The sequence below is a fragment of the Python bivittatus genome, unplaced genomic scaffold (genome assembly GCF_059951505.1).
Source record: "Python bivittatus isolate LINGU-HERP-01145 unplaced genomic scaffold, Pbiv_v1 ctg000330_np1212, whole genome shotgun sequence".
Classification (NCBI taxonomy): domain Eukaryota; kingdom Metazoa; phylum Chordata; class Lepidosauria; order Squamata; family Pythonidae; genus Python; species Python bivittatus.
This window is the reverse complement of record NW_028277058.1, coordinates 52,294,559-52,314,631: the sequence shown is the minus strand read 5'-3', so window position 1 is coordinate 52,314,631 and position 20,073 is coordinate 52,294,559. Positions and strand designations below refer to the sequence as shown.

At 38.9% G+C, this 20,073-nt stretch overlaps 1 protein-coding gene across 3 annotated transcripts in view; it reads left to right on the top strand.

Moving 5' to 3' along the window:
* The window catches only part of LMO3 (LIM domain only 3), a 94,811-nt gene that overhangs the window by 11,252 nt on the left and 63,486 nt on the right, over positions 1–20,073 (top strand). For all 3 annotated transcript variants that reach the window (XM_088141319.1, XM_088141318.1, XM_088141317.1), the window contains exon 2: positions 4,007–4,220. In XM_088141319.1, the coding sequence (XP_087997445.1) occupies positions 4,015–4,220 (206 nt within the window). In that variant the 5' untranslated portion in view covers positions 4,007–4,014. The remainder of the gene's footprint in view (positions 1–4,006; positions 4,221–20,073) is intronic.

Below are 20,073 nucleotides of genomic sequence, written 5' to 3'. Positions count from 1 at the left end.
ACCTGTTTATTGGGCAAATTTGAAGAAATATGCCCCCCAAATTACATAGTTTTTAGTGCGAACTTTTAAAAAAGAAAAGTTATGAGAAACACACGATAAATTTGCAAACTTGAGAAATCACAATTGCTAGATTCTTTCAGTCCTGCTACTGACTCTCTTATTCGCAAACAACTGGGTAAGGGGTGCATTGCTTGACTTCAGCAGTGGGCAGGAAGGCATTTATTTTCTAGAACTCTTGTAATTGAAATGTGTTCCTTCCCCTGTGCTCTGACAGATGCCAATCTGACCTCTTGCAAACCTCATGTATTTTTCCAAGCCCCTCTCCTGAAAAATGGAGACACTGGTTCTGGCTGACGTTAGAATCAGGATATAAAACCCTTTCGTCTGTGAGTAAATATGGCCCAATCTTGCAAGCTTTCCTCTTACAATAATTCAAAATCAGCCACGCTCACATGAATTAAATATGGATTTGCATATTTTCCCAAGAATACCTGCTATAGAATTTTATTCCTAAAAAATCTGAAACATAACTGATGCTTTTTAGAGCAGCACCAATGATGTATTAAAAATAATAAAAGGGACTTAAAAAAAAAACTTTTATTTTCTGCTGAATTAATGACATCTGCATTCTCAGCTGAAGGAAGTTAAGTATGTATAAATGACACTTGCATATATCCTGTTTTCACTTCTTTCTCCCTCTCTATATTGCTAATTCTTAAAATATTTATTTTATTTATTAAATTTATTTTATTTATTCATTACATTTATATAGCCTCCCATCTCATGCTTGTGACTCTGGGCAGTGCACACAATTAAAACACAGAGTCAAACAATCAACATAATTAAAACAGAAACATTAAAATACAGTGTTTTTGTTTTTATTATTGTTAATCCATTCAGTCATGTCCGATTCTTGGAGACTGCCTGGGCAAGTCCCTGCAGTTTTCTTGCAAGGTTTTTCCAAAGTGGTTTGCCATTGCCTCCTTCCTAGGGCTGAGAGAAAGTGACTGGCCCAAGGTCACCTAGGCAGGACTAGAACTTAGGGTCTCCTGATTTCTAGCCTGATGCCTTAACCACTACACCAAACAATTAAAAACAGTTAAAAAAAGTATAACAACAACAAATGGGAGTGCATTCTGAATACAATACAACTATTTAACGGGCTCCATACTTCCATGGGATCCCCAGGCCCAATGGCAGAACCAAGTTTTAAGGGCCTTCCAGAAGGCCAATAGGGTTGGGGCCAGTCTCACTTCGGGGGGAATGATGTTCCGGAGGGCGAGTGCCACCACAGAAAAGGGTCTCCTCCTGGGTCTTGCCAAACGAAGCTCCTTGGCCCCATGCAAAATAAAACTTTTTGGAATAAGGACCGGCTTTCTTTTTAAAATATTTTTGACCCTGATAGCACTACTATGTGGGTAATTTCAAATCTGATGCATCGTCAGATAAAAAAGACAAGACATAATGCTACACTCTCCTCATTTAAGCATTGTTAACATCCACAATAATTTTGTAAGTTGTTTCTACAGTGGAAGCTACTTTCAAACTTTACCTAACCATGATTCACATCTGTGGAGAGCTTGTAACATACATGGAGAGGTGCCCTATAGCTTTGTGCTGTCAGAATATTATTTGAAGTAGTTCTGAGGAGTAGCAGCCAAATAAATCTCATCACTTGGTTTCTTTTTTAAAAACAATCTGGGGATGCCACAGTTCCCTCTCATGCAGGTTTGCAGAACTGGGATTCAAGACACGTGTTGTGTTAAGCCATTGTTTACTTAGTTGTGGTTTATTGAACTAATCACAATTGGTTGAATTCATACCATGGGCTGTGCCATCAACTGTGACTGTGCTTGCACCAAATTTTAAGCCAAAACAAGATAAACCAAATCATATCTTAGTATAATTGGTGAGCCAAGCCAATATATCTCCATGAGGCTTGTATATTCAGTAAAACTGTCTGGTTATTTTAAAGCAAGAGCGATTGGTTGGCTGTCTTTCTTCATCTCCAGCTAAATATGTTATATCAAGGAATAGATCTGGCTCTTCAGTCATAATCTCTCCTCCTCCTCCTCCTCACTGCTGTTCTCTGCAATAGGTTATGCATTTCCAAATGCATTCAACCTCTTTAGAGACTTGGGAAACCCTGCCTGTTGGAAGCAATATCTCCAGCTCAGAGAAAATTGTCATGTTAAGGATCTGATTGATGTTTACATGCTCACTGGTGATTTTGTTTAAAGTATGCCTATCCCAAGTGTGCCTGATTAAACCTAAAGAAAGCAACTGTTCTTAGTTACAGCAATTGCTTCTGGCTTCTAATTGGCTAGTAACCAAACATACATTTGCAGTGCTAAAATTGGGTTGGATCGGAGAAGACTTCTAGCCTCCAACAGGAGGAAACCTTTAGATCCAACCCATTGGACTTCAAGTGATCACGGCAAACTGCTTTAAACATTTAGGTCATATATGTAGTGGAGATAATATATGAATCTCTTTATTTTTTATTTCTTATGGCATCTATCTTTCCTTTTCTTTGGGAGCTTGAGGCTGCTTACACTATGATATGCCTTTATTTTATCCTTGTGACAACAACCCCATGAGGTAGAGTGGGCTGAAAAATAGTGGTTGTCTTAAGTGATCTAGTGAATTCTACAGTCAAGTGGGAATTAGTGTGTGGATCTCTCTCTCTCTCTCTCTCTCTCTCTCTCTCTCTCTTTCATTCTTTCAATACAATGATGTTTATAGAATATAATTAAAGGTTATTGACATTCTATTATTGAGTATTGCTAAGAGTACTTAGAGTATTGAAAATAGAGAAGAAGGAAAAAAGATATTCTATCAATATTAATTACAATTTAGGATATCAGTATTACAAGCATTAAAATTATTTGGCTTTTTCATTGAGAGTTTAGTATCACATTAAAAAAAAACCCACTGTGACTCTCATCAAAGTATCTGTTATATAATAGAGGTTTTGGTCTTAAGCTAATTACTTAATATTAAAATTTCCATTGTATTGTTTTATTTATATAGATATAATGTTAATTAAAGGAAAAAATAGATGAATGGAGCAAATTTAACAAGAATTAAAATACAGTATCAAAAGTAGAAAAAGAAAAATGAAAATGAAAAAAAAAGTTTCTAACTTCCTCCCTTTTGTACATCTGCTAATTTGCTATATTTGTAGATATTTAGACCCCCTTAGAAGCCAAACTGTGATTATATTTGCCATGCTGCATGATTTGTTATATGTATGGTCTTAGTCCAACACCATGTCATATTGACTCGCTCTAATATTTTGGTGTTCATATATGTTAAATAAAATTTATTCTGATGGAAAAATGAAATGGGAGAGTACAGTAACTTTTAGGGTTGTTATTAAAAATTTGCTTAGATGAACTTTAGCTGCAAGACCAAACAGGAATGTATAAAACTGCATAGTATATAGAGAATGGATAGAGAAGAGTCTTTATCTTGTAATAGGAGAATGGCAGGGTCACCCAGTGAAAATTTATGGGTAATACCTTCAGGAAGGACAAAAGGAAGCTTTTTGTCATAGAGCACAAAATTAACTTGGGAGATTTATTGCCACAAGGGATGGCACTGGTCATTGGCTTAGATGACTCTAAACCAGGATTAGACAAATCCATGTTTATCAAGGAGGATGGGTCACAATTGAAATATGGAACTTTGCTATTTAGGAGATGCTAGGAAACAACAGTGGAAAGGGGATTGTTGTTTTCAGGTGCTTTGGGGGACTTCTGCTTAGCCACTGGGAAGGAGAGAGTGCTAGATGTATCTTTGATCTAAGGAACCTTTTTAGGTTCTTCTGTCACTGAAGTTGATTGGGAACAAAAATGGGATGGGAAGAGATCTGGAGAAACTTTGATGAACACTGGAAGGAAGGCTAAAATGTTCTCTCAGACCACCAGGATTCCTGTATATGACATGGGTCCATCCTGAATATCCCAAATGAATTCCTCTTTCCTCACTCTTCTGCTTTTAGGTATACAAATGCTCTCTGTCCAGCCAGACACCAAACCGAAAGGTTGTGCTGGCTGCAACCGTAAGATCAAGGACAGGTATCTCCTCAAGGCCCTGGACAAGTACTGGCATGAGGACTGCCTGAAATGTGCCTGCTGTGACTGCCGTTTGGGGGAAGTAGGCTCCACCTTGTACACCAAAGCCAACCTTATCCTGTGCCGCAGAGACTACCTAAGGTAGGACTGAGATCTTTTCAGCGCACCCATCGTATTTCATCCCCACTTGATTCCATTCCCTAGCACTGCATGCAGTGTAGCCCAAATGAAGCAGGCCATATTTGACTGTTGCTACGGATACCTTGCCACATGGATGCACCATGGCAAGCATACAAATGTTGCTTCAAGCAGGGGAACAGTGCATAGTCTATAAACTGATTTGAGTCCTCGCATTCGTATGTCTATTCCACTCAACGGGTGGTTTTTCAGACATGCTAGAGTACATTTGTGCCTAAATGAGTGTGTTCTGCCCTGTCTTTATTAACACTAGTGATGGTAGAGCATGTTCGTAGGCAACTTTATTCAGCATGGTTGCTTAAAATCTGCCAAATTCCTGTTTTACTTTGTCTCTAGACAAATAGTTATTACATGATAAAACTGTATCCAATATATATCAATGCTTTGGGGTGCAAGGATAAAACACTTGCAGGTCTAGGAGAACAATGGTTTACAGTTCCTTTCGTAATCTGCCACAGATCTGTGCCTTGGACTACACTGCTATCAATATATTCTTGATTAGATAAATTAAAAATGATATTTCTTGGATTCAAATCACACCTGTCCTTCACTTTTCCCGAGTTTTCTGTAATGAATGTTGCTAGCAATTTGATCCATTGAGATTTCCTAACAGGATTTGAGCTACTTATTTTATTTTCCTAAACAACAGTCAGTTGTAGCTATAACCCATTGTTCAAATTGTGTAAACCCAAGATAATTTCCTTTGCATTGGTTGGCAGCCAGCATCTCAAATAATGGGTGCAGTCTCTCAGGTTATAAAATTATCCTTAAATGCATGCATCTAAAATGGGTTATAGAGGTAAATATTTCTAAACATTATTTTTAAAAACTCCAAAAGATTGCAGACTGCATTCTTGGACATAACTAGCCCTCCTCACTGCATGCCCCGTGAAGGTACTGCCATCTTACTGCTAGAGCAGATCCAAAGGGTGCAAGACAGGGCCCCCTCTAGACTGGATTCCCCATGTGGGTGGTCTTATCTCCCTCTTTGTTGCCATTTGGATGGTCCATTGTGTTTCACCTCCAGTCATTTCTCTGTTTGGTAACGCTTGGCATCTGTTTCCATTTTCTGATACTATTTTTAGGGCCATGCTTATGGATAGGCAGACGGAGCCAGACACCTCAAACTGCAGAGGTAGAGAATGGTGAGGAGTTGGAGGAAAGGGATTTGTGTGTGGCGTGGTTTGCTCTAGGACAGTGTGGTGTAGTGGATAGGGTGTTGAACTTAGGCCAAGAAAGCCCAGGTTCAAGTCTGTCCTCAGCCATGGATGTTTTCCGGGCTGTCCCTTTTTCTCAGCCTAGCCCAATCACAGGATTGTGGTTATGGGGAAAATCACTGCCTTAAGGTCCTGGAGGAAAAGTAGGATATAAAGAAAGAAATGGCAAAGAAATGAATAGATTGGCTTGGCTGCCCTTGGGGTAGAGAGGACGTTGCTCCATTACCACCGTAGAAGTGAAAATCAACTGTCAGGATATAGATAGAATTAAGGAGAGGAAGGCATATTGTGCTTCGTGTACAAAAACTAAATATTTTATGTATTTAAAACCCACAATAATAGAACCATGTCCCTATCCCTACAACCACAAGCATTTATCCCTCAAAAAATCCAATCTATTCAACAGACGAGGAGAAAGGTTGCTTAAATCACTGTTAGCACTTGAATGCTTGCTGGAATAAACAGGATTTGGCTATCTTGTGGAAGGCAGATATGGTAGCAACCCCATGAACCTCCAGGAGCAAGTTCCATATGTTAGGGGCTGCCACTGAAAAAGTCCACTGTCCAATCCTACCGGCTTCACCTCTCGTAAGGTAGAAATCCTTGGCAACTCTTTTTGGTGCAGCATGTACTGTAGTTCAATTTAATTTACAGGGTAGATTGCTTTTGTGGTCTTTGGACCAAATGGTGGAATAAAAAGTACTTAATAACTTGCATGTAAACTCTTGATTTAACAGACTTTGTTTAGGGATTTAATGGACAATATCTGCTGAATAGGGTTATGCCACACTCCACATTGTAACTGGCAGTAACTAAGGTCGGTGAGAGAAGAAAATACGCTATGAAGTTTGGGGTCAGGTGTAATATGATATACTGGTGACAGGAAATCAAATCAAATCTTTATTATGGTCATAGATCAGCGTAATGGTGACAGCAATAATAATTGTCGTTGAGCACAAAAAAGGAGGAGAGGTCACTGTCAGCCCTTCAAGGTAGACCAGACCAGAAAACAAAAGTCATGCATGCTAATACTACTTTTATTATAAGGTTACAGTAATAGAATCTTGCAAGTCTGAATGTGCTTCACCCCTCTCTCCTGTTATGTTCATGAGAACTAAGGAGGGTCTTATCTGAGATGCCTTCTCAGATTACAGTTCTGGCCCAGACTCAGATATCTCTTATCTAACCGTTGTCTTGTTTGCGGCTCTTCCTCCTGGTCCTCAAGGTTATTCTTTCTTCCCATTATAGTCACGAGATCACGAGGAACAGGCAAATCAGAAGACACACGGGGCAGGATGTTGGTGTATTTTCTGAATCTGATTATTATAAGGGTGTTTTAATAGATTGAGAGGACTCAGTGAGGAACTGTTTTGCCTTCACCATTGAAAAAGAAACAAGGATAAAATCTCTGAAGCAACGATGATAGCGGTGCTACCTTATTGTTATTAGAGACTTTGCCATTTACCTTTAGAATTTGTCCAGCACACCTTGTTACAGGAGAACACGCTCAAAGACAAGAAAAAGAGTCTTAATTTCAGCAATAGTTTGAGATGTTTTGTCCCCTCCCATTTGCATTAACATATTTTAAAGTTCTGAATGGGAAAGATTTCTTCATCGTTGCCTGTAAGAATCGTGCAACATTCTATACAGAAATGCATAACTAAGTGATGCTGTATGCAAACATTTCAGATATTGCTGGCTATTATCCAGCCAATCCTGCTGAGTGCTGACTGCGAACATCAGAATTTTATGTGTCAGAGATGCTAACATATAATCTGCATGTTTGTTCGCAACATTCAGATGGGAACTTTAAGGGAAACATCAGGACCTGTTTCAAGAGAACATTGTAAAGGAAGTGAATTTGGCCGATTTGCGCTTTACAGTTCTCAAGGCAACTGCTGTGGTGCTGGACACAGAAATTCTGCTTTTTTTTTTTTTTTTTTAACGTAGTTTGATGGGGCCAAAAAGATGCAGATGGGAAGGGTTCTGATATCTTTCCTTAGAACTGAATGGAAAAAATGAGAAAGTGGGAGGCTGCTGATTGCTGGGGAGATAGTCCTGCACTTCCCCCCACCACCACTACCACCCACACAAACATACATACATACATACATATATATACAGACACACACACACACACACACACACACACACACCTTGGGCACCTTGCTATTGAATAAATGCCAGAGCACCATATTCCATCCATGACAGTTTCCTCAAACTTCTGCCTTGAAAGAAATTTCAAGGCAAATTCTTTTGCCTAGAACTTTGGTGAAAAATTTCAAAAGGCCACTTCTTCCCAACTCTTAAGCTGATGCTGATGAGAAAGTGAGAACATGAGAACGTGTCTTTTACAACAAAGTATATTGATTTTTTTTTTCAGGAGACTTGGCCGTTTGACAAACTTGAATGTAATAATTCTTTAACATGAAGGAACTCCTTTCCATTATTAGAATAAGACAAAAGCTGAGGAGAAGGGATGTGGTCTTCCCGCCTACCCTCCTCATTTTCTGTCTCTGTATTTTCTTTGTTTTAATTTGTTGAGTACAATGGAATGAGGTAGCTTCATTAATTTGGATAAAGTTAAATTAAGAGGCTGAAACATGCAATTTTTTTCGACCCTAGACGGATTAGGAAAAACTAGCCAAGATCAACTGATTCCTTCATAACACCTTGGATTATTTCTGGGAAATCCAAGTTGAGCTTTAGAAAACTCACCTGCCAACTCTCCATATTGGGTTTGTGAGTAAGGAGCAAAATAAAGGAGATTGCATGGTGACCTGATTGCTCTGTAACCCATGGGAAACATTAATAGAAAATGGAATAATTGTGTGGGAATTTCACCAGGGAAAGAGATGGCTATTCAAAGTAGAGTGCATGCTTTGCATATAGAAGTTCCCAGGTTCAAGCCCTGGCATTTTCAGTTAACAGGATCAGGTAAGGGGTGATGGGAGAATTACTCCCTGTCTTCCTTGGCCAGGCATGTGCCTACTTACTATTTTGGATCAAAAAAGTTTGAGTCAAAAAAGCTTGATTTGTGTAATTTCATGGGCACATCCACTTAGGTTTTTGGCAGCAATATGGGAGTAGCTTGCCACTGTGTTTTTCTACGTTGCGTTTCTAACTTTCTAGTCTAACCCTAGTATTCCTTGATGGACTCCCATCCAAGTACTAACCAGGCCTGACCCTGCTTAACTTTCAAGCCCAGACAAGGTCAGACATGTCCTGCAATGGCATTCATAATCCATAACATCTTGAGGTCTCACAATGAATATTTGTCTAAGAACCACAGTAGTCTCCAGTGAGGTCAAACTACACTAGATTAAACCAGCCAACAGACCTCATATTTGGGCTCATTCTCCCTTTTTCTGATCTAGCTATGGATCTCCCCCGCATCCTATTGCTTATGCTTAGACATGCTATTTATGTTAAACTTCCAGTTGTTGCACTTAACGTAATTGCAGATAGTCATTTGCCTCATTACATCCGTATGTACTTAGCTATGCAATGAACCTCTTTTTTTAAAGCTCTTTTTTTATGCTAATTTTGGAGGTCGTTAAATGTGTTCCCTTTTGTAGGCAAATAAGCTTTCCTACTGAGTCACCGATTTGATATGGATATGAAGGATAAATTGCATCTGCTCATGATCAGATTCAGGTTAGGTTGTGGCTTCGAAGTACCCCTTTCGTAGGCTTTTAAAGAATCTACTCCCTTATTTTAAGAATTTCGGAATGATGTAGATGATCTTTAGGTTGTGCTGCCATTAAGACATAGGGTGGCTGTGTTTTGAGAGAGGATGGCGTTCTGTTTCAAGTCCCACCAGAAGGCAATTCTTTTATTTTATTCTGTCTTCTCTGGTGAGAGGTGGGATGCTTTGATGACTGTGAAAGAGTCAAATTGGTTAATCTAATGAAAGCAGCCTCACACAATTGTGATATAAGCCCCTGCATAGTGACATTGCATACAAATGGAAAATTTGTGGCATGACACTGCTTTTATCATTTTGATGAAAGCAGCCAGAGCTGCGGACACCAATGGCAGGATACTTTTTGCTCTTCCTCGACTGTCATTTAGTGACAGCCAAAACCCAGCACTTTCTGATAACTCTGTTTTTCCAAGTGGACTGTTGAAAGAACTGCAACTTTAGAACATGTTCATGCCCTTGTGTCTTTCCCCCTCCTTCCCCTTCCCTTTTCCTTTGTGTGTTGCGAAATTTTAGAAATTGAGATCAAGGATGGGGGTTGTCTTTTTTTCCCCCTTTTTTGAAAAAAGCTAATAATTCTTACTCAAAGTATTCAGAATTAGAAAGTTTTTAAAAGATATACTGGAATGGACACAGTAAAGAGAAGGGCTAATGTTACAACACTCAGTGACAGACATATTGATCTGCTGCAACTCTATAAAATAGAGATTTTAAATTTTATAGGTGGGGGGACTATTTCTAGTAAAGTCCTTTCCCACCTACCATGGAATGCTGATGTATTGCAGAACATTGTGGGAAAATCCCAAAGTTATCTTTCTGGCCATTCATAGAATGACAGAATTGAAACATATCGTATTGTTGAGATGAGCTCGTTCGCAACTTGGCACTCTCTGTATGGGTTGTCACAACTCCTCAAGTTCCTGGGGATGGCTAGAAATTCTGCAAGTGACCTGTCCCAACATCTCTGGATAGAGTCAGCTTGTGGTAGGTGAAAAACAATTAGGCAACAAGAAGAACAAGGAAGCAGCTAGTTTTTAGCTGTCTAAAACATCGTTGTTAAAAAAGAGAGAGAGAAATATTGAGCCCAGTGTCAAAAACACAGAGGCAGGGGAGTATTCTGTAGAAAAACAGCAATTCCCTTCTGTGTGTAGACATCACAATATTTAATTTATGAACCACTGTACTAGTACTGACACATCTTTCCCCTAGAGATGAAGTATGTTTGTTTAACGGGCTGATCTTTTTCCGTCATTCAGATTGACAGCATTTCCTCTTACAAGTACGGTGTTTCCACTTTTATACAATCTGTTACCCCTGAATAATGGCCAGGTGTTACCTTGATTTTTCACTTTAAAAACTCGTGGGTGCCAGCTCAGGAAGTAGGTATTTGAATTCTAAATGTCTCTTCACACTTTTATTAGGGGGAATGTATACAATAGCTAAGAATATAATTACAAATGAAAATCAAAACAAACCTTTTTTTCAATTTCTTACACTTCCAAATTTAAATGTCTTTAGGCTGATTTCCACTTCACTTTGCATTAAAATCATTTTAACAGTCTGAACAGAAATGTTCATTTCTCTGAGTTACTCATTTGTATACAGTATTCAGTTTTTCTGAGTACCTACGTTGTTCATTATTTTCTGTAACGAAGATGTTTTTTAGATACATTTTTACACTGGGAAATGCCTATTAACATTTGAAGCAGTGTGGCTGTTGAAGGACAATTATCTTAAATTTGTATATTAATTCTCAAAGTGGGAATAAGGTAAGTGCATTGACCAAAATGCTTCCCTGAGAGCTAGCAATGCAAAGAAATAAGATGCTAATTATCATAAACAATTTTATTCTAATATAAGGATTAAAATGTGTACCAAGCACAATTCTCCATATCTGTATCTCAGTCAAGTTAAGCTATGTCTCCTTGTTGAATATATATGGAGTGGTAGTTAAGGTGTTGGGAGACCAGGTTCAAGTGCATCCTCAGCCAAGGAAAATCACTGGGTTACTGTCTTTCAGCCCAACCCACTTTACAGGTTGAGGCGATAAGATTTCTTGAACTCCTGGGGGAAATTTGAGCTAGAAATCCCATCATTGTTGGTAAATCAGATATATTGACAAGTCTTGAATGGAAATGGTTCCTATGCCTTTCTATTCCTATGTCTCTTCCAAGTGTTTAATATTACTCCATCTTCATACTTCAGTACTGTAAACCAGTTTGAACTTTCTGGATAGCTCTAGTTGTGTGCATCAGTCTCAATTCCAGTATTGTTGTAAGGAAGGAACCATTAATGAAGCACTTACGTATTTATCTTATTTATTTATGTGGTTGGCATAAAATGTGGGTCACTACATTGGAATAAAATTGTTTGTGATAGCTAACATCATGTTTCTTTGCACTGTTAGCCTTCGGTGAAGCTTTGGGTCCACTCCCCTATTTTTTTTTCAAAAGCCATTTTATACCATCTTACAATGAGCATGCATTCTTCCAAAGAACTGTCAGAATCGCAGTGTAGCTGATTGTATTGTTATATTTGTGTAGCTTCCCCTCACCAACTTGAAAGTTTGAGGATTCTCTGCAAAAAGGAGCATGGTTGTTAATTCAAGCCTGCAGCATGAAAAGTCCTAAAAATTAACCTACCCATAGGTTCTGTGGGTGCTTTCTGCATGGAGGACCACCAGTCAGAAGATGAGAAGCTGTTCCATTTTTTTTCTCTGAACATATGTTGTTGTTTTTTTCTGGGGGGGTAGAGGGGAGGGTTAAACTGAGTATGTTGCCTGGTCTCCTTATTACCTTCTGTGAATAAGGCAGAGTAATTGTGAATTTTAAAAAAAAAAACTGTACCTGGAAGTGCTCTGTTTTAGAGTTGTGTTGGCTACCAGTGGGCTTCCAGGTCCAATTCCCAATGCTGGTTGTTATCTTTGGCTCAGGACTAGAATACATCACCCAATACTTAGCCAGAATTGAACCTGCCTGTCTAATCTGGGCCTCTAGCACCTCCTCTGTCCTCACGAGATAGATGAGGAGTAGGCTTTTCAGTGGAAGCCCCCTTCCGGGAACTCTGTTCCCCCAGAGGTACATGCCACCCCATATTTCAAGCAGGTAACACTGGTATTGTTCCACCATGCCTTCAGCCCTAGTTGACTGTGAGTCCCCTCCTAGGTTTTGTGTGTGTGTGTGCATGCACACACATGTGCACGTGTGCCTTCAAGTCAGCGTTGCCTCCTGGCGACTGCCTGGAAAGGACCCTGCAGTTTTCTTGACAAGATTTCGGAAGTAGTCGGCCTTTGCCTGCTTCCTAGGGCTAAGAGAGAGTGACTGGCCCAAGGTCACCCAGCTGGCTTTTTGCCTAAGGTGGGACTAGAACTCAGTCTCCCAGTTTCTAGCCTGGTGCCTTAACTACTACACCAAACTGGCTGCTTTGATTATAATAGTGGTTTTATAATTTTATGCTTTGTTTTTGCAATTTTTGCGTTTGTTTGCCTCCTAAAGCCCATCGGTTGGGGTGGATTATCAGTTTTGTTGGATAAATAAATATTAGAGCCAACAACCTTTTGGGGAAGAAGGCAGCATTTATCATGGATGGGATCATTTTATACCTGCTGGTGGGCAGGCACGTTTCTGGATTACAGGGAGGAGTTTGGGACTATCTTCCGCCATGTTAGAGCTTCCTGTTTTTCTCATGACATGGGCATAAACTGACTCTGGCTTTAGGGCCTAAAAAAAGAACAAGTGGCCGTACAGCAGAAATGCAAATAGTGCAGGCCACCAGTTTCCCTGCTGTATCCTCCTGGATGTGTGGGACCAAGCTTTTAACCTTTTTGCATCTGGGGAGCTTAAGGCATCTGTTAAGGCCCTTAATTCTCCTCCCCAGCAGAACCATTTCTGCCCACCTTGAGAGAGCGGCCCTCAGCGTGCCACACAAAGCCTTGGGATGGCTTTGACCTAAAACTGTTGTCTGCTCAATGGAGACTGCCCACTCTGTTGCAGACAGCCCTCATAACTCCCACTCCCCCCAAACAGGCATTATCCAACAACTCTCTCATTCCCCTATCAAGCTGACATACTGCCTGGCAGACCGAGAGCAAACATTTTGACCTACTGCAGATCAAAAATAATCCTTGGTGGGAACTTAGATTTGTTCCTGCTGCATAGGCAGACCCAATGGGGGAGCTCAGAACCTCTCCCGGAGTTTACATGGCAGGGCACTGTGTCACCCTGCTGCTGAAGCTACTATCTAGCCATGTGGTATGAAACTAAATGAAAGCTTGGCAACTATAGGTAATTCAGTTGCATTAACTAATGAGCTTCATCGAATGCGATGAAAAGACGGAAGTGCAGCTGCACCAATAGTAGCAATTTAGGTCAATCACCCTTTTCACTTTGGGTTTTTAACTAGGCATACCCTGCTGAGCATCCAATGACTACAAAGTGCCATTTCGTTTCCGATTTAATTTTGGCAGCATTTTTACCGAGGAATAGCTATTCACACACGCAGCTAAATTATCTTGCTGTTGGAGACTTTAGCTCCAACTCGGTGATGCTAAATGTCTGAGTGTTTGCATCTTGGCAAACAATATGGTTCCCTTTTCTGTCTCTCAATCTATCTGTCCCTTTCTGCATAATGTGTCTTGAATTAATACACTGTATGCAACAACAATAATAATAAATATTTCAAATAGACTGGTCTAGAGAAGATGATCAAACTGACTATATTCAGAGTTGGTGAGACCTTTAGACAGATGTAGAAGTCTATTTTCTCTTCTTTTTTTTTTATTCTCCTATGTCTATTAAAAATGTCCTTACAATGTTAATTAGGCTTACACTCTGTTGCAGATTTTAAGGATTTGTTTGTACAGACGCTTCTTTCATGGCTGAAGTAGTGCTGAATTGAAAGTTTTGATAGAAACAAAAATAGGCCACTGTAAGTGCCTGATGCAGAAACACAAATGGCAGGCTTTGTCCCATCCATTTCCACAAAGCGTGAGTAAAGTATCACATTACTTACTTGCAAGACCCGTTTAACATTCAGTTGTTTAAATTAAATCTAAATTATTTAAAAATTGTGTTTTTTTTAAAAAAAATAAATCTGAAGATCTTCAACCCACCTCTAATTCTAGAAAGGGCACTCTACCAGATTACAAGATGAAGAAATTTATTTTTTTTATTTATGCTTTATTTATTTATATTTCAAATTTGTCACCGCCCATCTCACTGTGGGGTGACTCTGGGCGGTTTACAGTAAAGATTTAACCTCCAGCGTATAAAACCAGTGGTTAAAATTTGATAGTGTAATGAGGAGGGGCCAGATGTGAGCCTACAGATTAGCGTGCATTGTATATGTAGATCAACTCGATCTCTGTGTGTCGAGGAGCACAGTGAAAACATGCAATGACTGTTAGCAAAACCGTGAGCTCAGCCTGGAAAAACAAGAAAGTACAGTGGTACCTCGGTTCACGAACTTAATTCATTCCGCGACTCTGGTCACGACCCAAATTGGTCACAACCCGAATCAAATTTTCCCATAAGGTTCAATGTAAATACGGTTAATCCATTCTGAACCATATGTATTTTTTTTTAAAACCACAAAAATATGAAACCAAGTACAGTACAGTACAGTACAGTATGAAGAGAGAGAACACTAACCTTGTTTGAGGCGACTTCTGGCATGGAGGACAGGAAGGCAGGTGGGGAGGCGGTTATTGTTTGGAGGGAGAGTCCGCTCCCTACAGGAAGCCACGACCACGTGTCATGGCAGGGAAAATGGCCGCAGATCCTGTTCATCACCCGATGCGGAGTTTGTGAACGGAAGCAAAATTTTGCGAATGGTGCTGTTCGTGAACCGAATTGTTCGTGAACAGAAGCATTCGTGAACCGAGGTACCACTGTATGCCTCTCCTTGACTCTCTTTGGTATAAGAAGAAGACTCTATCAGACTTTCAAGGTTCGTTATTGTAGCTTTTCATTAATAGAGTTCTGGTGGAGTCTGTTTCTTGACCTGGCCTACCTCACAGAGCCTGTCTCAAATCTTGAAAGCCTGACATTGTTTCCCCTTTTCCTATTCTTAACACACTGTGTGATACTCTCTGTTTCAGCAAGCATGCTGAGGTTCTTACATCCTGCAATATGGTGACTATGCAGAGCATCTAAGCTGGGATGAACTATGGTTGGAAGATGATAGATATGTCTTCTCCTCACATACATTGTTCCCCACTGGGAAAAAGCAGTTTTTCTCCAGTTCCTGATCCTTATCCTACCTTGACCTTAACTGAGTTGGTTCTTAGCCATTATTTCCACTCTATACTTTGCTCCCTTCCATGTGCAACAGTGAGATGCAGATAAGTGTACACTGGAACTACACACTTGCCACAGAATAAATAGTGGTATGGAGAAGTCCCAGAAGATGCTGTAAGTTCAAAAGAGGTACCAATATGAATGGATTCCAAACTGCTTTATGGATGGGAATCATAGAATTGGAATGGAGATTGTAGGTGATCTAGTTGTAGTTGCTTGCTTGAGATAGATTATTGGTGGCTCTTCCAAGGGCTGTTTAAACATTTCAAGCAGGAAGTAACTTCATAAATTTGAAGATTAGCATTAGTAATACTAGAGTATATTGATATATTCAATTTATTCTAGTTGATACTGTGTTTTCATGCAAGTTTAATTGTTTCAGGTTATTAATCAGTGCTATACTAATATCTTTACTGTTGTCATTGTTTCAGTAATTATTATTCCTTCAGCACCGGAACAATGAATAAGTTGTTATTAAAACATTTTTAAAAAATAAATCTAACAATCTTTTCTTTTAATCTTTTAAAGATCAACAAAGAATAGTCTATCTCCATTCACTATATGATGACCAAGTCTTCCTTGATGAATCTCCCAAACTGATCATTAAAAATGTTTTATATAATAAAATGTTATTCAGGTAGATTAATTTATGTAATTCACAATCAGTTTTCTGAAGGGCATTTTCAATGGTGTTAGAACAGTTTGTATCAAGAATCAGTAGTGTGGTGCCTGTAGGCAATAACCTGCCACCAGGTACTTCCTTGATGCCCATTGGGTTCTTTGACTCACCTGACTTTTTTTTTTAATTGCTAGCTTCTAGCGCTGTATTTGCAGGAATGCCATTGGACCCACAAAGGTCTCATTGGGATGGTAGAGAATAGATATTGAGGTACCAGAATTATAGGAGTGTAGCTCTCTAGGTAATCCTTTGTTCTGGAAGGCACCAGAATAGGCACCATAATGGACAGCAAAATCTGGGAAATTGTTTGTAAAGTAAAACATTAGCTGTTCATTCCATGCAAAGAGCTTCAATCTGTTTCCAGACCATGTCTATGCCTTTTGTTTTAATTAGTCTGTTCTATCTTGTTAATCTGTTAGTGTGCATTTCTAAAAATAATCTGGCAGAAAATGAATGCTTAAGCATGTTCTTAAATGCATACATTTTGTGTGCTTGTTCACAAAGACATACATTGATAAATATATCCTATTGCATTGCATTGGTCCATACAAACGTTTAAAACATCGTGGCATGTACTGAGCCAAGAACAGCATTACAGAGTTCAGAGAAACACAAAAGGTAAAAGAACATTGGAGCCTGAACCACACATTAGCTGAGCATCCAGCCAGTTCCAATTAGAATTCATTAAGATCTGTTTTCTGAAATATTCCAAATTGAGGATGTTGTGTTCTGAAGCCAGATTTGCTGCTTTTAGTAGGAGAGGGGGAAAATATGATGTTCTACTTAAAGATTGATTTTTCTTCTTACTATAAATTCAGGAGGGTTTGCACTGATTGGCTGGATTTCCAGGTGAGCCCTAGATGCTTCCAAATGTTGCTGAAAGTGAGATTTTGAGATTTCTGGTAGGATAAAATGGTACCAACATTTTGGGAATAGGAGTGGTTTTTTCCTAAACATCTCCAGAGGAAGGGGTAAGGGGAGTATGCTTTACCTTGGAATCATTTTCCAGTTCCACTTCACTGAAGATGAAAGCTAGGTGATCGCGCTGATTGAGAAGTGGGGGGTGCAGAGTAAGGAGATATAAATTAGGCAGGGGTTAGACTCCGGAGCTGAGATTTAGATTCAGTTCCTGGAATCTCCAGTCAAATCATGCTGAGGTGGAAGGGCTGGCAAAAGATCTCGGCTGAGAACAAGGCTAGGGTTTAAGCGTGCAGAAATGAATTTAAGCGTTTAAGAAGCAGAGGCTGAATTGGAAAACCTGTTTTAGATGGCTGAGTAAGGGCAACAGTGTAATGAATCTCAATCAGTTGCATACAGTAGGATGAATGGATTGCTTTCTGGCAGATTTTGTTGTGCTATTAAAGACAAAAGAGTCCTCCTTGATTCTTACTACTTTGCTACTTTCTAGTGCAGGAGTTGTCATTAGAATGTTTTTCACTCTTCAGTTTCAAAGAAAAGAAGAAACTAGAATGCCACGATAAAGCCAATTCGGCAAATTGTCTACGTTCTTACCTGATATCTCACAAAGATAGGGCTATTAGAAAAAAAATAATGGAAATGCTTGTTTATTTTCAGTGCTACAGCTTCATTGGAAATCATAGGGTGAACCCTCTCCTGCTGCTGCTGCCCAGATTTTATTTTTATTTCATGGTTTATTACCTCCTAAAACATCCTAATATGAACATGAATATGATCAGTATGAATGTTAGTTTGTTGTTTGGAGACATGGAATCACATGGAGTATCTCAAAGAGGGCATGATTGGATGAAACCCTGAATAGAAGCAGACCACGCTGTAACATTTTGGATTCTTTGTTTATAGCACATACAGGTTGTACTTCAGGAGATGACCATTCTGGAATGTTCTAAACCTGAGAACTGCAGCACCTTATGTACACGTTGAGAGTATTATGGACTCTTACTGTTCTATTTTGCCATAACAGCATTTCCAGATTTTTGTTTCTTTTTTTCTGGCAATATTCCTCCTTAATATTATCTGTGCCATTCTGAATGTTTGAGAAGGCCTTTCCTTTCCTTTCCTTTCCTTTCCTTTCCTTTCCTTTCCTTTCCTTTCCTTTCCTTTCCTTTCCGAACATTTTCATTTATTTATTTTAAAACATTTAAGGAAGAAAATGAATGACTACATAAAAGAAAGAAGAAAGTGAAAAAGGACATGGTTGATGGAAAGTAATATATCAGCAAATAAACAGAGAACTTACAATTGCCATAAAATTTAAAATTCATTATTTCATTGATTAAATAATTAATTGAATATATAAAACTAGACTCATTATACCATCTTGAGAAATAATTGAAAATCACTACAAAACTCTAAACATTAATATTTATATTGATGTCACCACTATTGATCATTGTTCCTAAAATAAATGCACATGATCTTGTAAAAAGAAAAAAGAAAAATAAATAATTTTAAAAAGAATATTAAGTTCTAAATTCCCTCCCATTGCACCTACTGGCGATTACATCCAAATATTTATAAATATTAAAATTGCTTTTGCCTACTATCTTTACCTCAAATATTTCCCATTTAAAAACTCTACTCTTAAGTATCTGTTTGACTTTTGTGTGATATGTAATATATGGAGAAGCCATTATTGCTTAAATTTAGCCAAAATTTAGCCAAACTTTTGTTCTGGATGTATACTGTTAAAAGTATCTCTTTTCCAACGTTGGGGCAAATTTGTCCTCACAAACATCAGCATATATCTTAATAAACTCTGATATTTTTAATTTATTTGTTGTGGAAAGATTCCTGGGTGGGGCGGGAGGGGCAGAGGTTTCAATTTAAGCTTTGTTTTTAATTTTAAAAAAATTGAGAAATTGAAAAAGCCAGTTTGGTATAGTGATTAAGGCATCAGGCTGGAAACCGGGAGACCGTGAATTCTAGTCCCACCATGGACACAAGGCCAGCTGGGTGACCTCGGGACAGTCGCTCACTGTCAGGCCAGCCATATCTGAAATATTGCCAATAAAACTGCAGGGACCTGTCGGAGCAGTCACTAGAAGTTAACACTGACTCAAAGGCACTCCCTCAAAAAAAATTTTTTACAGGATTTTTGAATTTTTTTACATAATCATCACATACGATAAAATGTTCCTTCTGTATCACAACATTTCCAACATTTATTATGATATATTTTATCTATTTTTGCAATTAGGATGGAGTTATGTACCATCTGTAAAACATTTTGTACCAATGTTCTCTTAAATTAAAGACCACCAATTAGGACATCTGTATCAAGTGCTGTTAAAATATGACATAGAGAAAGAACAAGTAAAAGTGGATGAAAATTTTTAAAGAAACAAATTACATGACAACAATGGGAGGGTTTCATGGAATTCAGTAGATTTACTGCCAAGTATAATCTAAGAGAAAATTGATACAAAATGTTTTACAGATAGGAGGGACATATTTTCTTGAAGTTCTCTTCACTTTGGGCTTCAAGGGCCTTCTTTCAAGCCACACCAATGGTCATAAAAGAGAACCAGTGGGGTATAGTAGTAAAGGCATCAGGCTAGGAACTGGGAGACTGAGAGTTCTAGTCCTACCTTAGGCACAAGGCAGCTGGGTGACTTTTGGCCAGTCCCTCTCTCTCAGCCCTAGGAAGGAGGCAAGGGCAAGCCACTTCTGAAATCTTGCCAATAAAACTGCAGGGACTTGTCCAGGCAGTCACCAAGAGTCAACACCGACTTGAAGGTGCACACACACACACCACACACAAAAAGTCATAAAGCATAGAAGCGGTTGAATTTACTTGGGGTCTTTCATTTAGATAAAGAGCAAATTATGAGAACAGAAGGGAGCCCAAACTTGCAACTGCCCAAAGATGCAACTGGCTATAATGATACAGGAAAGTAACAGAAGGTGCAAGGTTACTATA